We start from the raw sequence: 21,702 nt of genomic DNA on the forward strand, positions 1-21,702 counted from the left end.
TATCGCCAAGGTCTTATAGGATGAGTTAGGACTCTAGGTACTCCTGTGTATGAACTCATCTATCTTTGGGGTCTGTTCATACTGATAGCCAGTCAGGACTGTGACTAGGGATTTGACTAGGAGGTGTCCTTCTATCTTCGCTAGCTTTCAGGCCTTGTTCCTTGTTCCCTCTCGTTCTTCATCCGGTGTGGTGTCTCCCTCCCACAGACGGGTGTGACATCTAGTCTTTCTGATGCCTTAGGCGAAAATTTCAATTGTGATCCCCTCGCCTCCTGTGACAAATTCTCAGTTCAACCCCTCTCCACCAGACCTACTGTTAAAGACATACATAGATGAACATTACAAACAGCTCTATTATACATACAGGAGAATACAGCACCACATGCCTCTTACATCCAGTGATGTCTCCTCTAATGCAGACATTCTCTTTCCCCATCTTCTCCATTGGAAGGAGGCCGTCATGATGACATCTTTTAGCCTTGTCTCATCTCTGCAGAGTTTGACATCTTGGGTTCCATACTTCTCCATCATACCCCTCCCTCCTCAGGCCCCAAAAGTGTAATCCTACTGCTACCCCCAATACTGTGCCCCCAAACACTGTACAGCAGAAATAACAGTGCCATACAGATATTTCTCCCAATAGTAATAGTGCTCACAGACTGCCTTAAATAGTAATAGTGCCCCTACAGTATGCCCTCCGTATTGGACCCAATAATAATAAAGCTCCCATAGGACCCCCAATATTAACAAATCCCCCATAGGGCATTAAGGTCCCCCTATAGTGCTCCCAGCAGTAACAAGGGTCCTCTGTAAGGCACCCCTTTAGAGCCTCCAGGATTAATAAAGCTCCCATAGTGTCCCTATTAGTTGTAATGCCCCCTGTAGTGGCCCCAGTATTTATAATGCCTCCTGTAGTAGCGCCGGTATATATAAAGCCCAGATGTAGTGCCCCCTGTAGCTATAATGACCCCCTGTAATGTACCCTGTATTATAATGCCCCCTGTAGTGCCAGTATATATAATGTATCCCCTGTAATGCCCAGACATATAATGCCCTATGTAATATAATGCCCCTTATAGTGTTTCGGGCCGTATTATAATGCCCCTCCTGTAGTGTCTCCTGTATTATAATGCCCCCTGTAGTGGTCTGGCCTGTATTATAATGTCCCTCTATAGTACCCCCTGTAGTATAATGCCCCCCTATTGTGATAGTATGTACAATGCTCTCACCCCCACCCCATAGTCCCTCTGTAGTATAATGCCACCCATAATGTTCCCCGGTATATATTTGCTCCCCTGTTGTGCTAATATGTATAAAGCTTTCACCAGCACCCCTAGGGTCGGAAGTATAATGTAGTGGAGGTAATACATATTTAACAAAATACCCGTGTCCCACTCTCTGCCACCATCTGCGCTGTAGGCTACAGGCCTCTTCCTGCCTGTGGCCTGAGTTTCCGCCTCCCAACACAGGCAGTCGCGATGACATCACCGCTACCTCCTAGCGGCCTGTGAGGCTGAATGGCAGGGACAGGAGCCAGAGGCCCCTGTGCCCCGCTGTAAACTGCTGCCCCTCTCAGAGGCAGGTCAGCTGCCACCTGAAACGAGATTCTCATCTCACCTCATGGTAGAAGCGGCCTAACAATGCCTCAAACTCAGATCCAGCCATTCAACATGGCCATTTCTCTGGTAAAACACCAGTATTGGCTGTTTAGGAGCTCCTCTGTGGTACTGCATGTTGTATACTGCTCCCTGTCTGTGCCACGATGAACTGCTACTTTTGGCCCAGGTGAGGGGGGCTCCAGTTTATTTCCCTAGTACACGGAATTGTACAGTAAGGCCCCTGAAGAAGCTCCTATCCTCATCATAGAAAGTGATTTACAGCTTTCAGCATTTATTCCTGACTCTTAGTGCTCATGCACACGACCGTATGCAAAACACAGATCCGCAAAAAATACGGATTATGTCCGTGTGAGATCCGTATTGCATCCGTTTATTGTGTGTGGATCCATTGTAACAATGCCTATCCTTGTCGCCCAAACGGACAAGAATAGGACGTGTTCTATTATTTTGCGGAACAGACATATGGAAGCGGAATGCACACGGAGTCATTTCCATTTTTTTGGCAGCCCCATTGAAATGAATGGTTCTGCATATGGCCTATAAAAAAATAAAAATAAAAAAAACCGGAACGGACACGGACAAAAAAAAATTTCATGTGCATGAGCCCTAATATGTAAGGACTTGCTTTAGCTGTCTTGGTTATCTGCTTATTTTTTCATAAATCTTTATTTTCTCTTGAATCTTAATGTACACTTAGTTTGGGTTTATATTTTGGGACTTTGAAACCAATTACCAGTTTTCCATAGAGTTGTGGTCTCAAGTTACAATGGTTTCGACTTACAATGGCGTCCCAGAACCAATTAATATTGTAACTTTAGGGAGCACTGTACTGAAAAGGTCATTTAACGCATAAACTTTCAGAAAAAAAGGAAAATCCAAACAATAATGATCAATGAGAATTCTTTATTAATGAAAAAAGCTAATTTTAAAATCAATACATAAAAGATGGGGTGGTCATCAGATAGGGGAGCTAACGTGGAACACATGAAATAATTAATACATCATAGACAGACTGCAAAAAAAAACGTGTCTAAAGCAGCATTAAAGGGGTATTCCCATCTGAGACATTGATGCAGGGGTGGACTGAGACCTTAAAGGGGCTCTGGAAAAAAAACTTAAAAGAGGCACCAAGTTGTAGGTGGGCCCAAATTGAAAGAAGGCTGGGCAACACAAGTAGACAGGGAGTGCATCACAAAATACCACAGTGCAGCACGAAATACTGCCGTCCCCTATGCAGTATTCAACTGTATCACCATCCTGAGGATGGCGATACAGTTGAATTCATTATTGGCCAGGTGCATAAGTACCTGATGCTGCTAGCATTAATTACTTATGAGAGCATCAGATCGTGATGTATCCAGCTGGCGGCCATGGGGAAGGATTGGTCGACCCCTCTGTGTCACGGATGAGGTATAGGAGGAAACACAAAACTGACAACCAGGAGGGAAAGGGAAAGCCACTAGGGACAGGAAAAAGTCACCTCTTAGTAATTCTACTCCTGGCCCTGACTCCTAACCGTATGGGCACCCCTTGAAGGTAGAAATGCCCATACCCTGGAACCTGGGAGACCCTAGAGCATGGATGTCAAACTCATGGCCCTCCAGATGTTGCAAAACTACAACTCCCATCATTCCCTGATAGCTGTAGTATGCCCAGGCATGATGGGAGTTGTAGTTTTGCAACAGCTGGAGGGCCACGAGTTTGACATCCCTGCCCTAGAGAGTCCTAAGAATATTGTCAGGGCTGAGGCAACCCGTTCCTTACCCGATGAAGGAACAGGCATCTCCCTGAGGCCTAGTAACAACAAGCAAGGAAGGGAAAACAAAACACAAACACGACACTTAACTTCTGTAGTGATGGACGAGCAGGAACACCAGAGACGACCTCACACCAGTTCAGCCAAACCCAAATGAAGCTATCTACTGCACAGTCAGAAGGGTGGGGCAACACTAAATAGGGTAGAGTAAGGCCCCTTTCACACGAGCGAGTTTTCCGCGCGGGTGCAATGCGTGACATGAACGCATAGCACCCGCACTGAATCCTGACCAATTCATTTCAATGGGTCTGTGTACATGAGCGCTGTTTTTCATGCATCAGTTGTGCGTTCCGTGAAAATCGCAGCATGTTCTATATTCTGCGTTTTTCACGCAGCCCTGGCCCCATAGAAGTGAATGGGGCTGCGTGAAAAACGCATTGTATCCGCAAGCAAGGGCGGGTGTGATGCGTTTTCACTGATGGTTGCTAAGAGATGTTGTTTGTAAACCTTCAGTTTTTTATCACGCGCGTGAAAAACGCATCAAAATGCATTGCACCCGCACGGAAAAAACTGAACAACTGAATGCAATCGCAGACAAAACTGACTGAACTTGTTTGCAAAATAGTGCGAGTTTCACTGAACGCATCCGGACCTAATCCGTCACGCTCGTGTGAAAGGGGCCTAATGAGTACTAGTAATCAAATAGGCTGTTAGATTCCTCCACGCTCCGCCAGTCTCCTTGATCTCCTGACATCTGTCACAGAAGGGACCGGGACACTCTGGGCTTCGGCCCATTGGGAAATTTCGCTGTAGATTTAATGGTTAGTCCACCCTCTGCATTGATGTGCCAGTCCCACCTCTGAGACCCATTCCTATCTAGAGAACAGAGCTCCAAAGTGAAGGAGAGCACACCATGCATATACAGCATTCTCTCCTTTCATTGCTATGGGAGTTGAGCTGAAATAGTTATTGTCTGAAGTCCCATATCAGTTAATGGAGAGAGCGTTGCGCAAGTGCTGCCCCCTCTCCATTTACCGCTATAGAACTGCCAGAAATAGACGACCGGGTGCTCTGCTTTTTTGGAACTTCCACAGCGGTGAACAGAAAGGGGTCACACATGTGCGGCTGATCTGTTCACTTCAGGGGCCCCGTTCTGGAGATAGGAGTGGATCCCAGACGTAAGACCCTCACCTGTCTGACATTGATGACATATCCAAGTGATATGCCATCAATGCCCCTTAAAACAGTCCAATTCGTAGTGAAAAAATATATACCTTCTTGAACACAAGTAAATAATAAAAGGCAACAGTGCATAAAGTAAGTATACAGACCACACTAACGTTCTCGGACCCAACATGTTTTTTGCTTGCACTTGGTCTGGAAACAAAATAAGCTTTTTTTCATTAATCAAAATTACTCATTTATTATTATTATATGTGTGAATTTTCCTTTGTCCTTATTGGTAGTGGTGTGTAGGTTTATAGGCACCCCTTTTTATTATGTAGGAGTATATCCTTTCAGAATAAGGTGCCATGTGCATCTATACGAGTGATAACACTATATGCAACCATTAAATGATTTGTATCTGGCATTTTTTTTGCTGTTTTTTTCCTTTGCATGCTGTATCTGTAATTCTCTGTTGTCTCTGAGCTGCTGTTTGGAGATTAGTTGTTCATCATTTCTACCCATAAACTACACATGGAGAAGTACGATTCTGCCTCCTGTCTCTTACACACTCATAATCACACAGAAGCACCATATATACAATATTATAGAGAAGTGCTGAGCAGTATAGATGTGAATAAAGCACTGTGGATAGTGGATAACTGGAATACACCTCTCTCAGACAACCACTCCCCATGGAAGCTGCTACATGTGCTACACTCATATCTAAATCCATGCTGGTAAACATAATTTTTTTTAAACTATATTTGTAACGGGGTGCCGAAGGCGCACTAGGTCTCCCATCAGCCGCAGACCTGCTGCTTAGCTTCGGGAGCGAGGATCTGTGTTTTACCTCGTTCCCAGGGCGGCTTTGCTAGCTGGGAGGCTCCCTGCTCCTAGGTCTGCCTTGAGCGCCGAGCTGATCACTCGGTGCTCGACTGGTCGGTCATGTGACGCTGGCCACGTCACATGACCCTACTATAAATACAGGCAGCCTGCTGGCCACAGGTTGCCTGTTAATTCTAGGTTCCTGGCTATTTGTTGTACTACTGAATACTCACCTGATCCTGTTCCCTGACGATCCTTTGCCTGCTCCTCCTGTACTGCGCATCCCTCCTGGTATTTTGACCTCGGCTTCCACCTGATTACTCTTTGCAGACTCCTCTGGTACTTCTCTACTCTCCTGGTATTTGACCTCGGCTTCTCCTGACCATTCTTTGCTTAACCCTTTGTACTGCGTAGCTCTCTTGGTTCTGACCCGATCCGTTCACGTTCCGTATTTTGTCTTGTCTGTCTTCCCTGCACATATCCTAAGTAAGGGACTGTCATCCAGTTGTCCCCTGTCATCAGGACTTGTGAGGCAAGTAGGCAGGGCCAGGGGTGAGGGTGGAGCGCAGTGGTCACTATCCTTCCCCCTGTGTGTGTGTGGACGTGACCGTTACAATATTGTTAGAACATACGTGTACCTGATTACCACCTGTCATTCGCAACAATGGTGGCTAGATGCAAGAAGTGACTAAATATAGTATGTATAATAGGTAACTAATACTACTGCACTACAATGAGATACAGCATACCAATAGTTAATTATGTATAAGGATGTAAGAGACGCCATGCAGGTTACTTCAGTTACTATTGTTTGGCAAATTAGAGCACCGATCAGGTAGTCTGACATCATAAGCCGGCATGTTCACAAATCCCCTTTACACAGTTGTGTTGATAGATATAGACTTGTGAAGGAATGCACCTTCAGCTCTTACTGCTGTCCTTTGGAAGCACGTCCACATTTGATCTACTGGTTTAGATATTAAGTACTAGTGGCCCCTGTACCTCAATGCAAAATCCATAACAGAGCAACCCCCACCCCACCCCAACATACACACCATCATGTGTTCTCCTGAGGAACAGAGGGGCATTTTTGGGCCCCCTCAGGCAACCAACCTCTATAGTTACATTCCTGATCAGAGGTCTCTGGCAGATCCTCATCCATAACTTTTAATGGGGTATTATGAAACTGCAGCGACCTGGAGGGGATGCAAGGTGAGAAAAGGATGGGTAGTAGTGGCACAAATAACAGTAGTTGTGGCTATCCTCACTCCAGCGCTCCCAACGGACGTACAGAGAACGGAGGACGTACCCAATCTTCCTTTGTGGCAATCCCTGGGCTCTTTGGGGGTCCTGCCTGATGTTAGGTGGGGCACCCCTGATGTTAGGTGGCTGGCAGGAGATGGAGGCAATGACCAGCCCCAATTAAGTGATAACAAAGAACGGTCTCTTTACTGAGGATTAGTGTTGAGCAATGCGAGCTTCAGATGCTTCATCGGAAGTGGCTTCATTCAAAACTTCGGAATAATACTGCATGGAGATATGTTTGTGTACACTATTAGAATGTATGGGCTCCGATGAGCCTAAGTAAGTTATTCACGAAGTTCTGAGTGAATTCATTGAACAACTTCGGTAGTTGATTTTTAAAGTGGAAAACCACGTTTTTTCTGGAGCTCATAAGCTGAAGCTTCATCCACAGCCCAAGCCAAACTCCACTCTAAACTAGACAAAACCAACCAGACATAGGGTCTGACCAGCACATCATCATGGCAACTACACCAGAAGGTTGTTAACTAGATGTTAACTATTTGCTTGCCCATATTCAGCCATGTGGGATTACACAGTGCATGGCACAATACATTAAACATTCAGTGCCAAATTAGCTTTTCCACTTTTTTCACTAGAAAACATATTCTTATGAGACCATTTACTGCTATGCCCGTCTAGCTCTCCAAACCTTACAGTTAGGACCCTCTAACACATGCTCAGGAATGGCCGAATGAAGGTATATAAGAACAGAGATAGGTGGCCAGCACGTGAACTTAATTTTGACTAGATTTTCTCTTTACATTTCATATACATTGAAAGTCCACATCATATATTATAAGGCCTCATGCACATGGTTGCGTCTGACTTAAAATCTGCAAAAAAATTGATCCATGGAAAAAGGATAGCGCGCACGTGCTTTTAATTTTTTTCCTTGCTCCCATCAATAGAAAGTCTTATTCTCACCTGCAAAAACACTTGAAAAAACTGATGCGTACATGGCCACGTTGACTTGTATGCGTCAGGTTGCTATCCGCACACTGAAGAAAAATACAGTCATGCGCATGAGCCCAATTGGTCTAGTGATAAATAAAAGTGTAATAACTTTGTTTCCCCAGCAGATGGCAGGCTCACATAGATATCTTGGATACAACCCTCTACCTTCCTGGAGCTGATGTTGCTGGAACTTCATCTTCAGGATCAATTCCATGCAGGATGTACGCTACATTTGCCTCCATTAGCAGTAATTGGGGTGAAGGAGCTCTGTGGCTGGCTGAGCACTTGGCAGATGTGAAATCATTTATGGCAAGGACAATGAAGGGCTATTGATGGCGTGTTCAGAGCAAATAAGGAGGAATCATTTTTAGCAATATAAGTAAATTACAAATGAAAACTTAGGTTCAACTTACATGGTGCATACTGCCATATAGGGTACATGTCCCAAAAAACACAACCAGGGCTTTCATGGGAAAATCCTTTCCTCGGATCATGAGAAAGCAGGAGGAGCAGAGCAGATTGTTATAGAGTTTTTGTAGGAAAAGATTAAGTATAAGGGTCCGGCCAGAAGGCGACAAAAAAGGCTACAGCTACATACAGTACCTGATTTCAGTGGCTGTCCTGGTACGGGGGAGGTATGTCCCGCTTTCTGTCTGCTGTCCCGATACGGGGGAGGTATGTCCCGCTTTCTGTCTGCTGTCCCGATACGGGGGAGGTATGTCCCGCTTTCTGTCTGCTGTCCCGATACGGGGGAGGTATGTCCCGCTTTCTGTCTGCTGTCCCGATACGGGGGAGGTATGTCCCGCTTTCTGTCTGCTGTCCCGATACGGGGGAGGTATGTCCCGCTTTCTGTCTGCTGTCCCGAAAAGGGGGAGGTATGTCCCGCTTTCTGGCTGCTGTCCCGAGACGGGGGAGGTATGTCCCGCTTTCTGTCTGCTGTCCCGATACGGGGGAGGTATGTCCCGCTTTCTGGCTGCTGTCCCGAGACGGGGGAGGTATGTCCCGCTTTCTGTCTGCTGTCCCGATACGGGGGAGGTATGTCCCGCTTTCTGTCTGCTGTCCCTGCCTCCATAGGAAGCAGAGACAGTTGCCATAACGAAGCAGAGAGCCGTCGCCGGCATCGGCTCCCTGCTTCATCGTTCCTGCCGGTGTTCTGTCAGAAAACCTTACCTCGTCAGATTCCCTTACCCCACGTGACTTCCGGGGGTAAGCGCCTCCGCGCAAGCGCATTACCACTGCACAGCGCCTCCACGAAAGTGCAGTACCAGGGCATGGGTAAGGTAAAATTACAGTGAGCGTTGACTCATGGACGCATGCACAGACACCATGCGTGCGCTCTCAGGGGTAAGGAGATCTGACGGTCTTTTGTCTTGTTAAATCTCCTTACCCTCACACTGCGCACGCGCGGATTGTAAGTGTCACACACACACAGGGGGTGGGGAAGTGACCACTGAACTCAACCCGTGCCCCTGTCCCTGCCTACTTGCCTCACAAGTCCTAGTGACAAGGGACAACTGGTCGACAAACCCTCAGCTAGGATAAGTGCAGGGAAGACAGACAATACACGCAACAGAGTAGTCAAACAAGCCGAGTCAGAAACCAAGAGAGCAGCACGGTACCAGAGGAGCAAGCGGAGGATCGCCAGGAGAAGCCAAAGTCAGAACCAGGAGGAAAGGCCAAGACCAAGGGATGAGACGGACGGGTAATCAGAAGACAAACAGGACCAACAAACTGTGCATGGTTCCAGGAGACGAACTGGCCACCAATTGCCTGAGCGCATCGTGACAGTAAGTGTGCTGTGTAGTGAGGGTAAGGAGATTTTACAATCTGCGCGTGCGCAGTGTGAGGGTAAGGAGATTTAACAAGACAAAAGACTGTTCGATCTCCTTACCCCTAAGAGCGCACACACGGTATCCGTGGGCGCGTCCATGAGTCAACCCCCCCCCCCCCCCCCCCCCCCGGAAGTCACGTGGGGTAAGGGAATCTGACAAGATAAGGTTTTCTGACAGAATACTGGCTCTCTACACCTCTGATCTGTGCGGGAAGGGGGCTGGGCCGGCCGGCAATTAGCCTCCGCTCTACCTCCTTCACAGACTAGAGCAGCCGATGTCCTGCTGCTAGGAACAAGGTGAGTATGTGGTGTTTATTTTTTATACATATATTACTGGGGGCACAATGTGGGCATATTACTGGGGGCATAGCTGGGCATATTAGTGGAGCCACATAACTGGACATATTACTGGGGGCAAATAAATAGGCATATTACTGGGGGCACATCTGGGCATAATTCTGTGAAGGAGGCACAATGTGGGCATAAATACTGTGTGGTGGCATGAAGAGGGAATAAGTACCATGTGGGACATTAATTGGACTGGGTGGGATTAGGTGTATAGTTATGTTTTGGGCGGAGTTAGAGGCGTGGCCTATTGTAGAAAAAATTTGCGCACCGCACAATGTGTCCCTCTTTGTTCGTTTACAAAGTTGGGAGGTATGCAGCTACAGTGCTCAGCATAAATGAGTACACCCAAGAAATTTGTCAGAAAACCTTTAATTTCCTTTCAGATTCAACATTTTCTATGGGATACCATGCTACAAAATACTTCCACAAATATAGGCCATTGATTGCCATCAAGATTTGTTAATTTGCACACAAAAAAAAGTAATTTTCCTATCAAATTCATTCAAGATCATGTTGCGGAAATGAGTACACCCCAATGAAAGTCTTAGGAGCAAAGCTAAAGTTTAGACTACAAATTTCTAATTAACAAAAATTCAAACCCAGGTGAGTCTAAAGCCTGCATGAAATATTTATCAAAAAACCACGGCACTCTATAGCTGCTTAGAGCTTCTTATTTCATTTCATTTCTTATCCATCCAAAAATTAGCCACTGGCCAACGTTTGGGTCTAGTCTTAGACCTTGTTCCCGGAATTAGTGTTCATAGAAGGGAGTATATAGGATGGTATATACTCCCTTCTATGAACACTAAGGCCGTGAACAAGGTATAGACCGAAACGTTGGCCAGTGGCTAATTTTTGGATGGATAAGAAATAAAATATGAAATGAAATAAAATAAAATAAGAAGCTCTAAGCAGCTATAGAATGCCGTGGTTTTTTGATAAATATTTGATATACCCTCTACCACTGAGCACCGCCCAGACTTTACCAAGAAGTGCCGCTCAACCCTTCTCCTCAATAAAGCCTGTATTACACCTGTATTATTTTCCAGCAGATGATCGCTAACGAGCGTTTGAATGTTCCTTAGCGATCATCTTGCAGTGGAATACTGACGCAGATTGCCCGATGAATGAGGATTTGCATTTGCACTCTTAAAAATCATTGTTTGCCGGCAGCAGATCACGCTGTCTAATTACGATCTGCCACCGACAAACCACTAGACAGCATGGGGGGGGGGGGGGGCGAGCAATGGTATAACAGTTGCTCCTCCGGTGCTGCAGAAGAGATCACTGCATGTAATAGCAGCAATCTCCGCTAGCTAGCAGGCGATTGCCAGGAGGGAACACTTCCCTCCCGACAATTGCTTGCTCAATCGGTCTGTGTAATACAGGCTTAATTCTTTATTAACCCCTTCACGACTGCAATCTGTATATATACGTGATAGCTGCTCATACCCCGTGCAGCTACCACGTATATATATATGTTCTGGCACCTCTTTAATCCAAGCGCTTGGATTAAAGCTTCTGCCCCTGCCCTGTATGCTGTCACGGACAGCATACAGTGCAGTAATGCCGGCAAGGGACCAATCAGAGTGGCCCCTTGCCGGCAATCGATCCGATTGGTTAGTCTGTGCAGACTAACCAATCGGATCGCGGCAGTGAAAAAATGCCGGTTTCAGGCTCTGATCTGCGCTCTGCAGATCAGAGCCTGAAATCGGTAATGTGTCCTGAAGCCCCCGATCTGTGCCCCCTTCTTGTTCTTGTCCTGCCCCCGATGCGGTCCACCCCCTCCTGCCCTGATCTGTGCCCCCTTCTTGTCCATCTTCTTATCCTGCCCCCCGATGCGGTCCGCCCCCTCCTGCCCCGATCTGTAATAAGTAAAGTGCTGCTGCCCCCCCTCCCCCGTTTCCAGCGCTACCCCCTGTCCGCTGCCCCCTGCCCCCGATGCGGTCCCCCTTGTGTGTGTGATGGCGGCAGGCTCCATTCCTGAGCCGCCGCCATCAGCAGCGTGTGTCAGCTTTATGCTGACACTGCTGTAACCCCATAGATGCCGCAGTAGCGGCATCCATGGGGTTAATAGAGGGAGGGGGCTCCCTCTCTCAACCATCAGGGCTTCTGCCCCTGCCCTGTATGCTGTCACGGACAGCATACAGTGCAGTAATGCCCCCCTGCTGCGATCGCAGCGCCCGATGGTTGCCATGGCAACCGGACGCTTTGCAAAGGCGTCCGGTTGCCATGGTATAGGCGTCCGGTGCTGCCACCTACAGGCATCTGATTGTATTATACTTTGCAATGCAAGAGCATTGCAAAGTATAGTACAACCATCAGCCCCACTGGATCTTCAAGATCCAAGAGGGAACTGATAAAAAAAAAGTGAAAATAATAAAAGTAAAAATAAATAAATAAAAATGTAAAAAATAAATTTCCTTTTCCTATAAAAAAAAAACAAAAAAACAAACAAAAACCACACATATTAGGTGTCACCACGTCCGTAACGACCATCTCTATAAATATATCACATCATCAACCCCGTCCAATAAACACCATAAAAAATAAAAAATAAGCCATTTTTGTCACCTTACATCACAAAAAGTGCAACACCAAGCGATCAAAAAAGGCGTATATACCCCAAAATAGTACCAATCAAACCGTTACCTCATCCCGCAAAAAATGAGCCCATATTTAAGACAATCGCCCAAAAAATAAAAAAGCTATGGCTCTCAGACTATGGAGACACTAAAACATTTTTTGGGTTTTAGAAATGCTATTATTGTGTAAAACTTAAATAAATAAGAAAAAGTATACATATTGGGTATTGCCACGTCCGTAACGATCTGCTCTATAAAACATGACCTAACCCCTCAGATGAACGCTGTAAAAAAAATATATAATGTTCCAAAACAGCCAATTTTTTGGCCACCTTGTCCCATAAAGTGTAATAATAAATAATCAAAAAATCCTATATACCCAAAAATAGTACCGATAAAAACCTCAACTCTTTTAAAAAAAAAAAATTTATGGTTCCGTAAATGGACCGTATACGGAACGCAAAAAAACGCCCGTAAACGGAAAAATAAAACTGTCGTGTGAAAGAGGCCTTACTGCTCTATACTGCTACCATCACTCCACGCTCTTGGTTGTCGTGCACTTTTCCAACATGGCAATGATCCAAAATACACATCTAAGGCCTCTTTCATACTTGCGTTGTCCGGATCCAGCGTGTACTCCATTTGCCGTAATTACACGCCGGATCCGGAAAAACGCAAGTGAACTAATAGCATTTGAAGACGGATCCGTCTTCAAAATGCGTTCAGTGTTACTATGGCAGCCAGGACGCTATTAAAGTCCTGGTTGCCATAGTAGTAGTGGGGAGCGGGGGAGCGGTATACTTACCGTCCGTGCGGCTCCCGGGGCGCTCCAGAATGACGTCAGAGCGCCCCATGCGCATGGATGACGCGATCTTGTCATCCATGCGCGTGGGGCGCCCTGACGTCACTCTGGAGCGCCCCGGGAGCCGCACGGACGGTAAGTATGCTGCTCCCCCGCTCCCCACTACACTTTACCATGGCTGCCAGGACTTTAGCGTCCCGGCAGCCATGGTAACCATTCAGAAAAAGCTAAACGTCGGATCCGGCAATGCGCCGAAACGACGTTTAGCTTAAGGCCGGATCCGGATTAATGCCTTTCAATGGGCATTAATTCCGGATCCAGCCTTGCGGCAAGTCTTCAGGATTTTTGGCTGGAGCAAAAAGCGCAGCATGCTGCGGTATTTTCTCCGGCCAAAAAACTTTCCGGTCCGGAACTGAAGACATCCTGATGCATCCTGAACGGATTTCTCTCCATTCAGAGTGCATGGGGATAACCCTGATCAGGATTCTTCCGGCATAGAGCCCCGACGACGGAACTCTATGCCGGAACAGAACAACGCAAGTGTGAAAGAGCCCTAAGGCCCCTTACATTTCTGAAGAAGAACAGGGTGAAAGTGATCCAGTGGCCATGTATGTCTCCTGATCCGAACCCAATCGAACACCTGTGGGCAATTCTGAAGCGACAAGTTGAGCCTCGCTCTCCATCCTGAATCCAGGCTCTAAAAGAGGTCGTTCTTGAAGAAGGCAATAGTATAGCTGTTGCGATATGTCGACAATATGTCAGACTTCATGTTGTCCTTAAAAATCATGGAGGTTATACAAAATACTAGATGTGGTAGTTTTTGATGTGGGGTGTATTCATTTTTTCATCAACTAAGGCTACTTTCACAATAGAGTTTTGGGCGGATCCGTCATGGATCTGCAAAAACTGATCCGTTACAATAATATAAATGCATGCATCCGTCATGGACGGATCCGTTTGTATTATCTGTAACATAGCCAAGACGCATCCGTCAAGAACACCATTGAAAGTCAATAGAGGACGGATCCATTTTCTATTGTGCCAGATTGTGTCATAGAAAACGGATCCGTCCTCATTGACTTACATTGTGTGCCAGGACGGATCAGTTTGGCTCAGTTTCGTCAAGCGGACAGCAAAATGCTGCAGGCAGCCTCCAGAGCGGAATGGAGACTAATCGGAGGCAAACTGATGCATTTTGAGCGGATGCTTTTCCAATGCATTAGGGCAAAACTGACCCGTTTTGGACCGCTTGTGAGAGCCCATGATGGATCTGACAAACGGAAAGCCAAAACGCGAGTGTAAAAAGTAGACTAATTTGAATCAAACTGAAGATTTTGAAATCTAAGTTATTTTTAAAGGGGTTGTCTCACTTCAGCACATGACATTTATCCTGTAGAAAAAGTTGATACAAGGCACTTACTAATGTATTGTGATTGTACATATTGCCTCCTGGCTTGATTCATTTTTCCCATCACATTATACACAGCTCGTTTCCATGGTTACGACCACCCTGCAATCCAGCAGTGGTGGCCGTGCTTGCACACCATAGGAAAAATCACCAAAATATGTGCACTCCCGCAGTCCCAGTCACCAGAAAGGCCGGAGCTTTTTCCTATAGTGTACAAGCATGTCCACTGCTGATGGATTGCAGGGTGGTCGGAACCCCTGGATAAGAGCAGTGTATAATGTGATGAAAAAATAAATCCAGCCAGCAAAGGAGGCAATATGGACAATCACAATACATTAGTAAGTCCCTTGTATTAACTTTCTCTACATGATAAATGCCATTTTCTGAAGTGAGACAACGTCTTTAATAATAATAATAATAACTTAGATTTCAAAATCTTCAGTTTTACTCAAATTAGTTGATGCAAAAATGAATACACCCCACATCAAAAACTATTACATCTAGTATTTTGTATTCCATGATTTTTAAGGACAGCATGAAGAACTTTCTCTACATGATAAATGTCATTCGCTGAAATAAGACAACCCCAACCCCATTAAAGGGATTGTCCCACAGAAAATATTCTACTGTTTTCAAACAAGCACCTGGATCTGAATACTTTTGTAATTGCATGTAATTAAAAATTTTGCATAGCCACTGAGTTATTCAATAAAATGTATCTGTTTAGCGCCACCTGCTGTTTGTTTTTTTCTTAATTCTTTGACCTGCTCACTGAGATGGCCGCACATGCTCAGTTTCATCCTTCAACTGCCTCCTGAGCTGTGATAGGGAGAGCATGGACACGCCCCCTGAGCTGTGAAAGGGATAACATGGACACGCCCCCTGAGCTGTGATAGAGATAACATGGACACGCCTCCCTGAGCTGCAGGAGAGAGGACACACCCCTTGAGCTGTCAGCTTGATATAAATCTAGCAGAGAAATGACTGGGGAGATCTCTGGATCCATGTGAGGTACAGGGCTGGTTCTAGCTTTGTTAGGGCTCATTCAGACGGCCGTATGCTGTCCGCAAAAATACTGAATGCTATCCGTTTTTTTGTGGATCGCAAAAAAAAACGGATAGCATTCAGTATCTTTGCGGACCCATAGACTTCAATAGGGCCATGTCCTGATTTTCACGGACAAATATAGGACATGTTTCATTTGTTTTGCGGAACCGTGGAATAGAAAAGGCCCCATAGAAGTGAATGGGTCAGCATCTAATCCGCAAAAAAAATGATCCACATTTTTGCGGATAGCATAAGGCCGTCTGAATGAGCCCTTAGAAAGAGATTGTCATCTACTATATGATGTCTGATTTTCATTTTTTATATTAGTCGTGCGATAACCCCTCTAAATTTACTTTCATGTTATGGGTTAAAGAAATCTTCTATGAAACTCAATCGTGTCAAAATTTGGGAAATTGTTCTTGTGTTCAGTGAGATATTGATTAAAATCTTACTTTTCAAATGGGGGAGTCCTCATTACTGTACATGGCGATGTGTGTTGCTGAAAAATTGTACAACTTTTTTTGTAATGACACCAATGTGCAGCGACCCTCCTGAGAAGCTGGGGTACAGGATAGAAGTGGTAGCGGCCCTGATAAAGTATTGTGTGACGCAGGTGGGCGATATGGCCTAAAATCTATATTGCAATATAATTTTAAGCATGTGCGATATATATCGTGATATATTCTATATTTCAGGGGGGGGGGGTAAACTTTTTTTTTTTACTTTTTATTTAATAACTATTAGCCTCCTTAGGGGCTAGAACCCTTGTCCTACTCACCCTAATAAAGCTCTATGAGGGTGAATAGGACCTCACACTCTCCCTGCTGCCCTGTGCATAGTACACACAGCAGCAGGGAGACGACTACGGCAGCCAGGGCTTCAGTAGCGTCCTGGCTGCCATGGTAACCGATCAGAGCCCCGCGATTACACTGCTGGGGCTCTAATTAGAAGCTGCCACCCTGGGGCCACTGCCACCAATGATTTAATCATGTGGAAGGGGGGGGGGGCCCACAATTAATGCAATACTTAAAAGAGGGGGAGTAGAAGGGAGGGTCTGTGGCCACCAATGAATTTAGTTAATATGCCCGAATACAAACGTAGCTGCCTGCATATGCCGGCCATATCCCATACCTGGCCTCTATTACTGCGCGCCGTGATCCGCCGCAATTAACCCCTCAGGCTATGGCCTCATGCACACGACAGTATTTTTTCACGGTCCGCAAAAACGGGGTCTGTAGGTCCGTGATCGTTTTTTTGTCCGTGGGTCTTCCTTGATTTTTGGAGGATCCACGGACATGAAAAAAAAGTCGTTTTGGTGTCCGCCTGGCCGTGCGGAGCCAAACGGATCCGCCCTGAATTACAATGCAAGTCAATGGGGACGGATCCGTTTGACGTTGACACAATATGGTGCCATTTCAAACGGATCCGTCCCCATTGACTTTCAATGTAAAGTCTGGAGTTCTTTTATACCATCGGATCGGAGTTTTCTCCAATCCGATAGTATATTTTAAATTGAAGCGTCCCCATCACAATGGGAACGCCTCTATGCTAGAATATACTGTCGGATATGAGCTAGATCGTGAAACTCAGATCCGACAGTATATTCTAACACAGAGGCGTTCCCATGGTGATGGGGACGCTTCAGGTTAGAATATACTGAAAAACTGTGTACATGACTGCCCCCTGCTGCCTGGCAGACCCCCCCCCCCCTGTTTTTAACTCATTGGTGGCCAGTGCGGCCGCCCCCCCCTCCCTCCCCTGTAGTTAACTCATTGGTGGCCAGTGCGGCCGCCCCCCCCCCCTCCTTCCCCTGTAGTTTAACTCATTGGTGTCCAGTGGGCCCCCCCCTCCCTCCCCTGTAGTTAACTCATTGGTGTCCAGTGGGCCCCCCTGCCTCCCCTGTAGTTAACTCATTGGTGTCCAGTGGGCCCCCCCTCCCTCCCCTGTAGTTAACTCATTGGTGTCCAGTGGACCCCCCTCCCTCCCCTGTAGTTAACTCATTGGTGTCCAGTGGGCCCCCCCCTCCCTCCCCTGTAGTTAACTCATTGGTGTCCAGTGGACCCCCCTCCCTCCCCTGTAGTTAACTCATTGGTGTCCAGTGGACCCCCCCTCCCTCCCCTGTAGTTAACTCGTTGGTGGCCAGTGGGCCCTCTCCCCTCCCTCCCCCTCCTAATTAAAATCGCCCCCCCTATCATTGGTGGCAGTGGAGAGTACCGATCGGAGTCCCAGTGTAATCGCTGGGGCTCCGATCGGTAACCATGGCAACCGGGATGCTACTGCAGTCCCGGTTGCCATGGTTGCTTAGCAATTTGTAGAAGCTTCATACTTACCTGTGAGCTGCGATGTCTGTGACCGGCCGGGAGCTCCTCCTACTGGTAAGTGAAAGGTCTGTGCGGCGCATTGCCTATAGCACAGACCTGTCACTTACCAGTAGGAGGAGCTCCCGGCCGGACACAGACATCGCTGCTCGCAGGTAAGTATGAAGCTTCAACAAATTGCTAAGTAACCATGGCAACCGGGACTGCAGTAGCGTCCCGGTTGCCATGGTTACCGATCGGAGCCCCAGCGATTACACTGGGACTCCGATCGGTACTCTCCACTGCCACCAATGATATGGGGGGCGATTTTAATTAGGAGGGGGAGGGAGGGGAGAGGGCCCACTGGCCACCAACGAGTTATCTACAGCCAAGGGAGGGGGGGCCCACTGGACACCAACGAGTTAACTACAGGGGAGGGAGGTGGGGTCCACTGGACACCAATGAGTTAACTACAGGGGAGGGAGGGGGGCCCACTGGACACCAATGAGTTAACTACAGGGGAGGGAGGGGGGGGCGGCCGCACTGGCCACCAATGAGTTAAAAACAGGGGGGGGGGGTCTGCAGGGGGCAGTCATGTACAGATTTTCAGTATGTTCTAACTAGAAGCGTCCCCATCACCATGGGAACGCCTCTGTGTTAGAATATACTGTCGGATCTGAGTTTTCACGAAGTGAAAACTCACCTCTAAAAAAGCTTTTATGCAGACGGATCTTCAGATCCGTCTGTATGAAAGTAACCTACGGCCACAGATCACGGACACGGATGCCAATCTTGTGTGCATCCGTGTTCTTTCACGGACCCATTGACTTGAATGGGTTCGTGAACCGTTGTCCGTAAAAAAAAATAGGACAGGTCATATTTTTTGGACGGACAGGAAACACGGATCACGGTCTCGGCTGCAAAACGGTGCATTTTCCGATTTTTCCACGGACCCATTGAAAGTCAATGGGTCCGCAAAAAAAACCTGAAAACGGCACAACGGCCACGGATGCACACAACAGTCGTGTGCATGAGGCCTATGTTTGTATTAAGTCCCTCCCCTCCTCCTCCTCTCTGTTCTCATTGGTGGCGCAGTGGCCACAGTCCCTCCCCTCCTCCTCCTAGTCTGTTCTCATTGGTGGTCAGCGGCAGCCGCACACAGTAGGGAGGGAGGGACTCTCTCCTTCTCCACTGTGCCGGCTCAGGAGAACATGGTGAGTGCCGAGAGCGGCGCATGTCATGTTCTACTGCGATATGGCGATATAAACGAAATCTCTATCGATGGCAAGATTTTTATTGTTTATATCGCATATCGTCTATATCGCCCACCCCTAGTGTGACGGTGTACTCACTCCGGCCGTTACTCCCTCAGGATCGGTGCAGTGGAATTACAGCACTGAAGAATGAGGCCAGAGTTGAAAGTAAGAAAGTCTCTTTTAAGAAGTGCGACGTAGAAGCTGAAATAGATACAGTAGCAGCAGGCTTTAGTGTAATTCTCTTCTGGCACCAGCAAGGATATGGAGGCAGGTTGGTTGGTGGTAATTCAGCACTTAGACGATGCTGGCTTTACTTGGGGAGATTTCTATACCAGGAGCTCTGAGGTGTGCTTCCTCTCCTCTATAAGGCTCCTCAGTAACTCCCCCTCCTGGCAAGAAGCGGGACCAGCCCATTCCTACCAAGAGGGAAGGAACAGAGTGGGTAATCCTGTTCCTGCCAACCTTCCTGGCTGTAAAATACACAATGCACAACTATATGCAACTTGTAGTAGCCCCAGGTCTGGAGTACTACAAATGGTGTCGCAATGCGACATGCTGCAACTGTGACACGACAGGATCTTGGATGAATGGATTTTTTGCGACTGTCGCATCATAGTCACAGCATGTCGCATTGTGACACCATTAACTATCATTACAAAAAAAGTTGCGCCACCTTTCTGCAACGATACGTCGCATGACACGTCACCAGTGTAGCCGGACGCAAAGTTCTAACTCAATGGTGGTCCTGTCAATTACTTCATAGCTATCTCTGCATACACAATAGGACCGCCAACTGGACTCCTAAGGCTACTTTCACACTAGCGTTTTTCTTTTCGGGCATAGAGTTCCGTCGTCGGGGCTCTATACTGGAAAAGACTTGATCAGTTTTATCCCCATGCTTTCTGAATGGAGAGTAATCCGTTCAGGATGCATCAGGATGTCTTCAGTTCAGTCACTGAACTGCGTTTTGGACGGAGGAAATACTGCAGCATGCTGCGGTAATATCTCCGTCCAAAATTCCGGATCAGTTGATCAATTGAAATGTATTAGTGCCGGATCCGGCATTAAAAATACTGCAATGCCGGATCCGTCCTGCCGGTCTACGCATGCGCAGACCTTTAAAAATGTGAAGAAAAAAATATAGAAACTGATCCGTTTGTCTATATGACAAATGGAGAGACGGATCCGTTCTTGCAATGCATTTGTGAGACGGATCCGCATCCGGATCTGTCTACAAATGCTGTCCGTTTGGATGCAGATTGCCGGATCACTGCTTCCCGGATCACTCTGCCGCAACTGTGAAAGTAGCCTAAGCCCAGAATCAGCAGGGATTTAGACAAATAAATGACTAGTTTTACTGAATCTTTTCCCATAAAACTCTGTATTAAATCTGCTCAGCTCCTCCTGTTTTACTGGCAGTAGCAAGTATGGGTATTTCTTATGCACAGACACAATCACATATAGGACCTCCCACCAGACTCCTAACTATGGGGGAGATTTAGCAAAACTGGTTTAAAGAAAAACTAGTTGTCCATAGCAACCAATCAGATTTCATTTTTCAGGGCTCCTTTGGAGAATAAAAGGTGGAATCTGATTGGTTGCTATGGGCAACTAAGCCAGTTCTACTTTACACCAGTTTTGACTAACCTCCCCCTATATATATCAATCTGCTCTTTGACATCACAACTAGGTGCACTGTTAAAGTACAACAACCAATCAGGTCTCTGCTTTCATTTTGCGAAAAGCTTCTGACAAATGAGAGCCGCAATCTGATTGGCTGCTAATGGCTACAGCCATTCTAGAGGCTTTCTTCTGCACCTGATACATTTCGCAGTCTGTGTCGTTGAGAGCTTCATATATTTGCTTATCTTATTAATGCAATTTCTTCATTGAGCTCCATCTACAAAGTTTACAAGAAGTAGCGTCTCAACAGCGAAGCGCATTTATTTATTTATTTTTAACCAACGCAACACTTACGATGTTTACGTACGCATGCGTAGTTGATGCTCGCACGCTCCGCCGTAGCCGTGACGTCATCGGAAGGCCTAGTCCTGGTCTTTCCTGAGCAGCGGCTGGTCAGAGCGCCCTCTCGTAATATTCCCATTCAGGGTAGAGGTGACGGGAGGACACGCTGCGCCATCCTCAGAGCCCGCTTTCCCTGAGGCCCGTGCTTTGTCGTTAGGGACCACTACGCAGTAGCCTCCGCTGGTTTATGCGCGTTGGCTTGGGCAGGACGTAACCGCCGTCCGTTGTCGCATCCGATACTAATCGACGGGGGGAGATTGAGGCTCCCGGCGATCGTTTGTTACCATGGTGAAGAAGAACAGCATCCCGGACAGGTGAGTATGGCCGGTCCGCCATGACGTTACTCATTGATCTGCAGGCTGGTGCCGCCCGCCATTTGTAGCCTAGAGAAATTGGCAGATCTGCTGCCCTGTAGAACTACAGGTCTCAGCAAGCACTTGCCTGTAACAGGGCAGAACCATCAGTAGGGGGGAAGCT

General features: G+C 46.9%; 1 protein-coding gene across 1 annotated transcript in view; it reads left to right on the top strand.

Moving 5' to 3' along the window:
- The first annotated feature begins 21,235 nt into the window (after positions 1 to 21,235).
- Positions 21,236 to 21,702, top strand: part of LOC122940809 — a 44,220-nt gene continuing 43,753 nt past the window's right edge. The window contains exon 1 of the mRNA XM_044297580.1: positions 21,236 to 21,539. Within this exon, the coding sequence (XP_044153515.1) occupies positions 21,511 to 21,539 (29 nt within the window). The 5' untranslated portion in view covers positions 21,236 to 21,510. The remainder of the gene's footprint in view (positions 21,540 to 21,702) is intronic.

The sequence above is a fragment of the Bufo gargarizans genome, chromosome 6 (assembly GCF_014858855.1).
Source record: "Bufo gargarizans isolate SCDJY-AF-19 chromosome 6, ASM1485885v1, whole genome shotgun sequence".
NCBI lineage: Eukaryota > Metazoa > Chordata > Amphibia > Anura > Bufonidae > Bufo > Bufo gargarizans.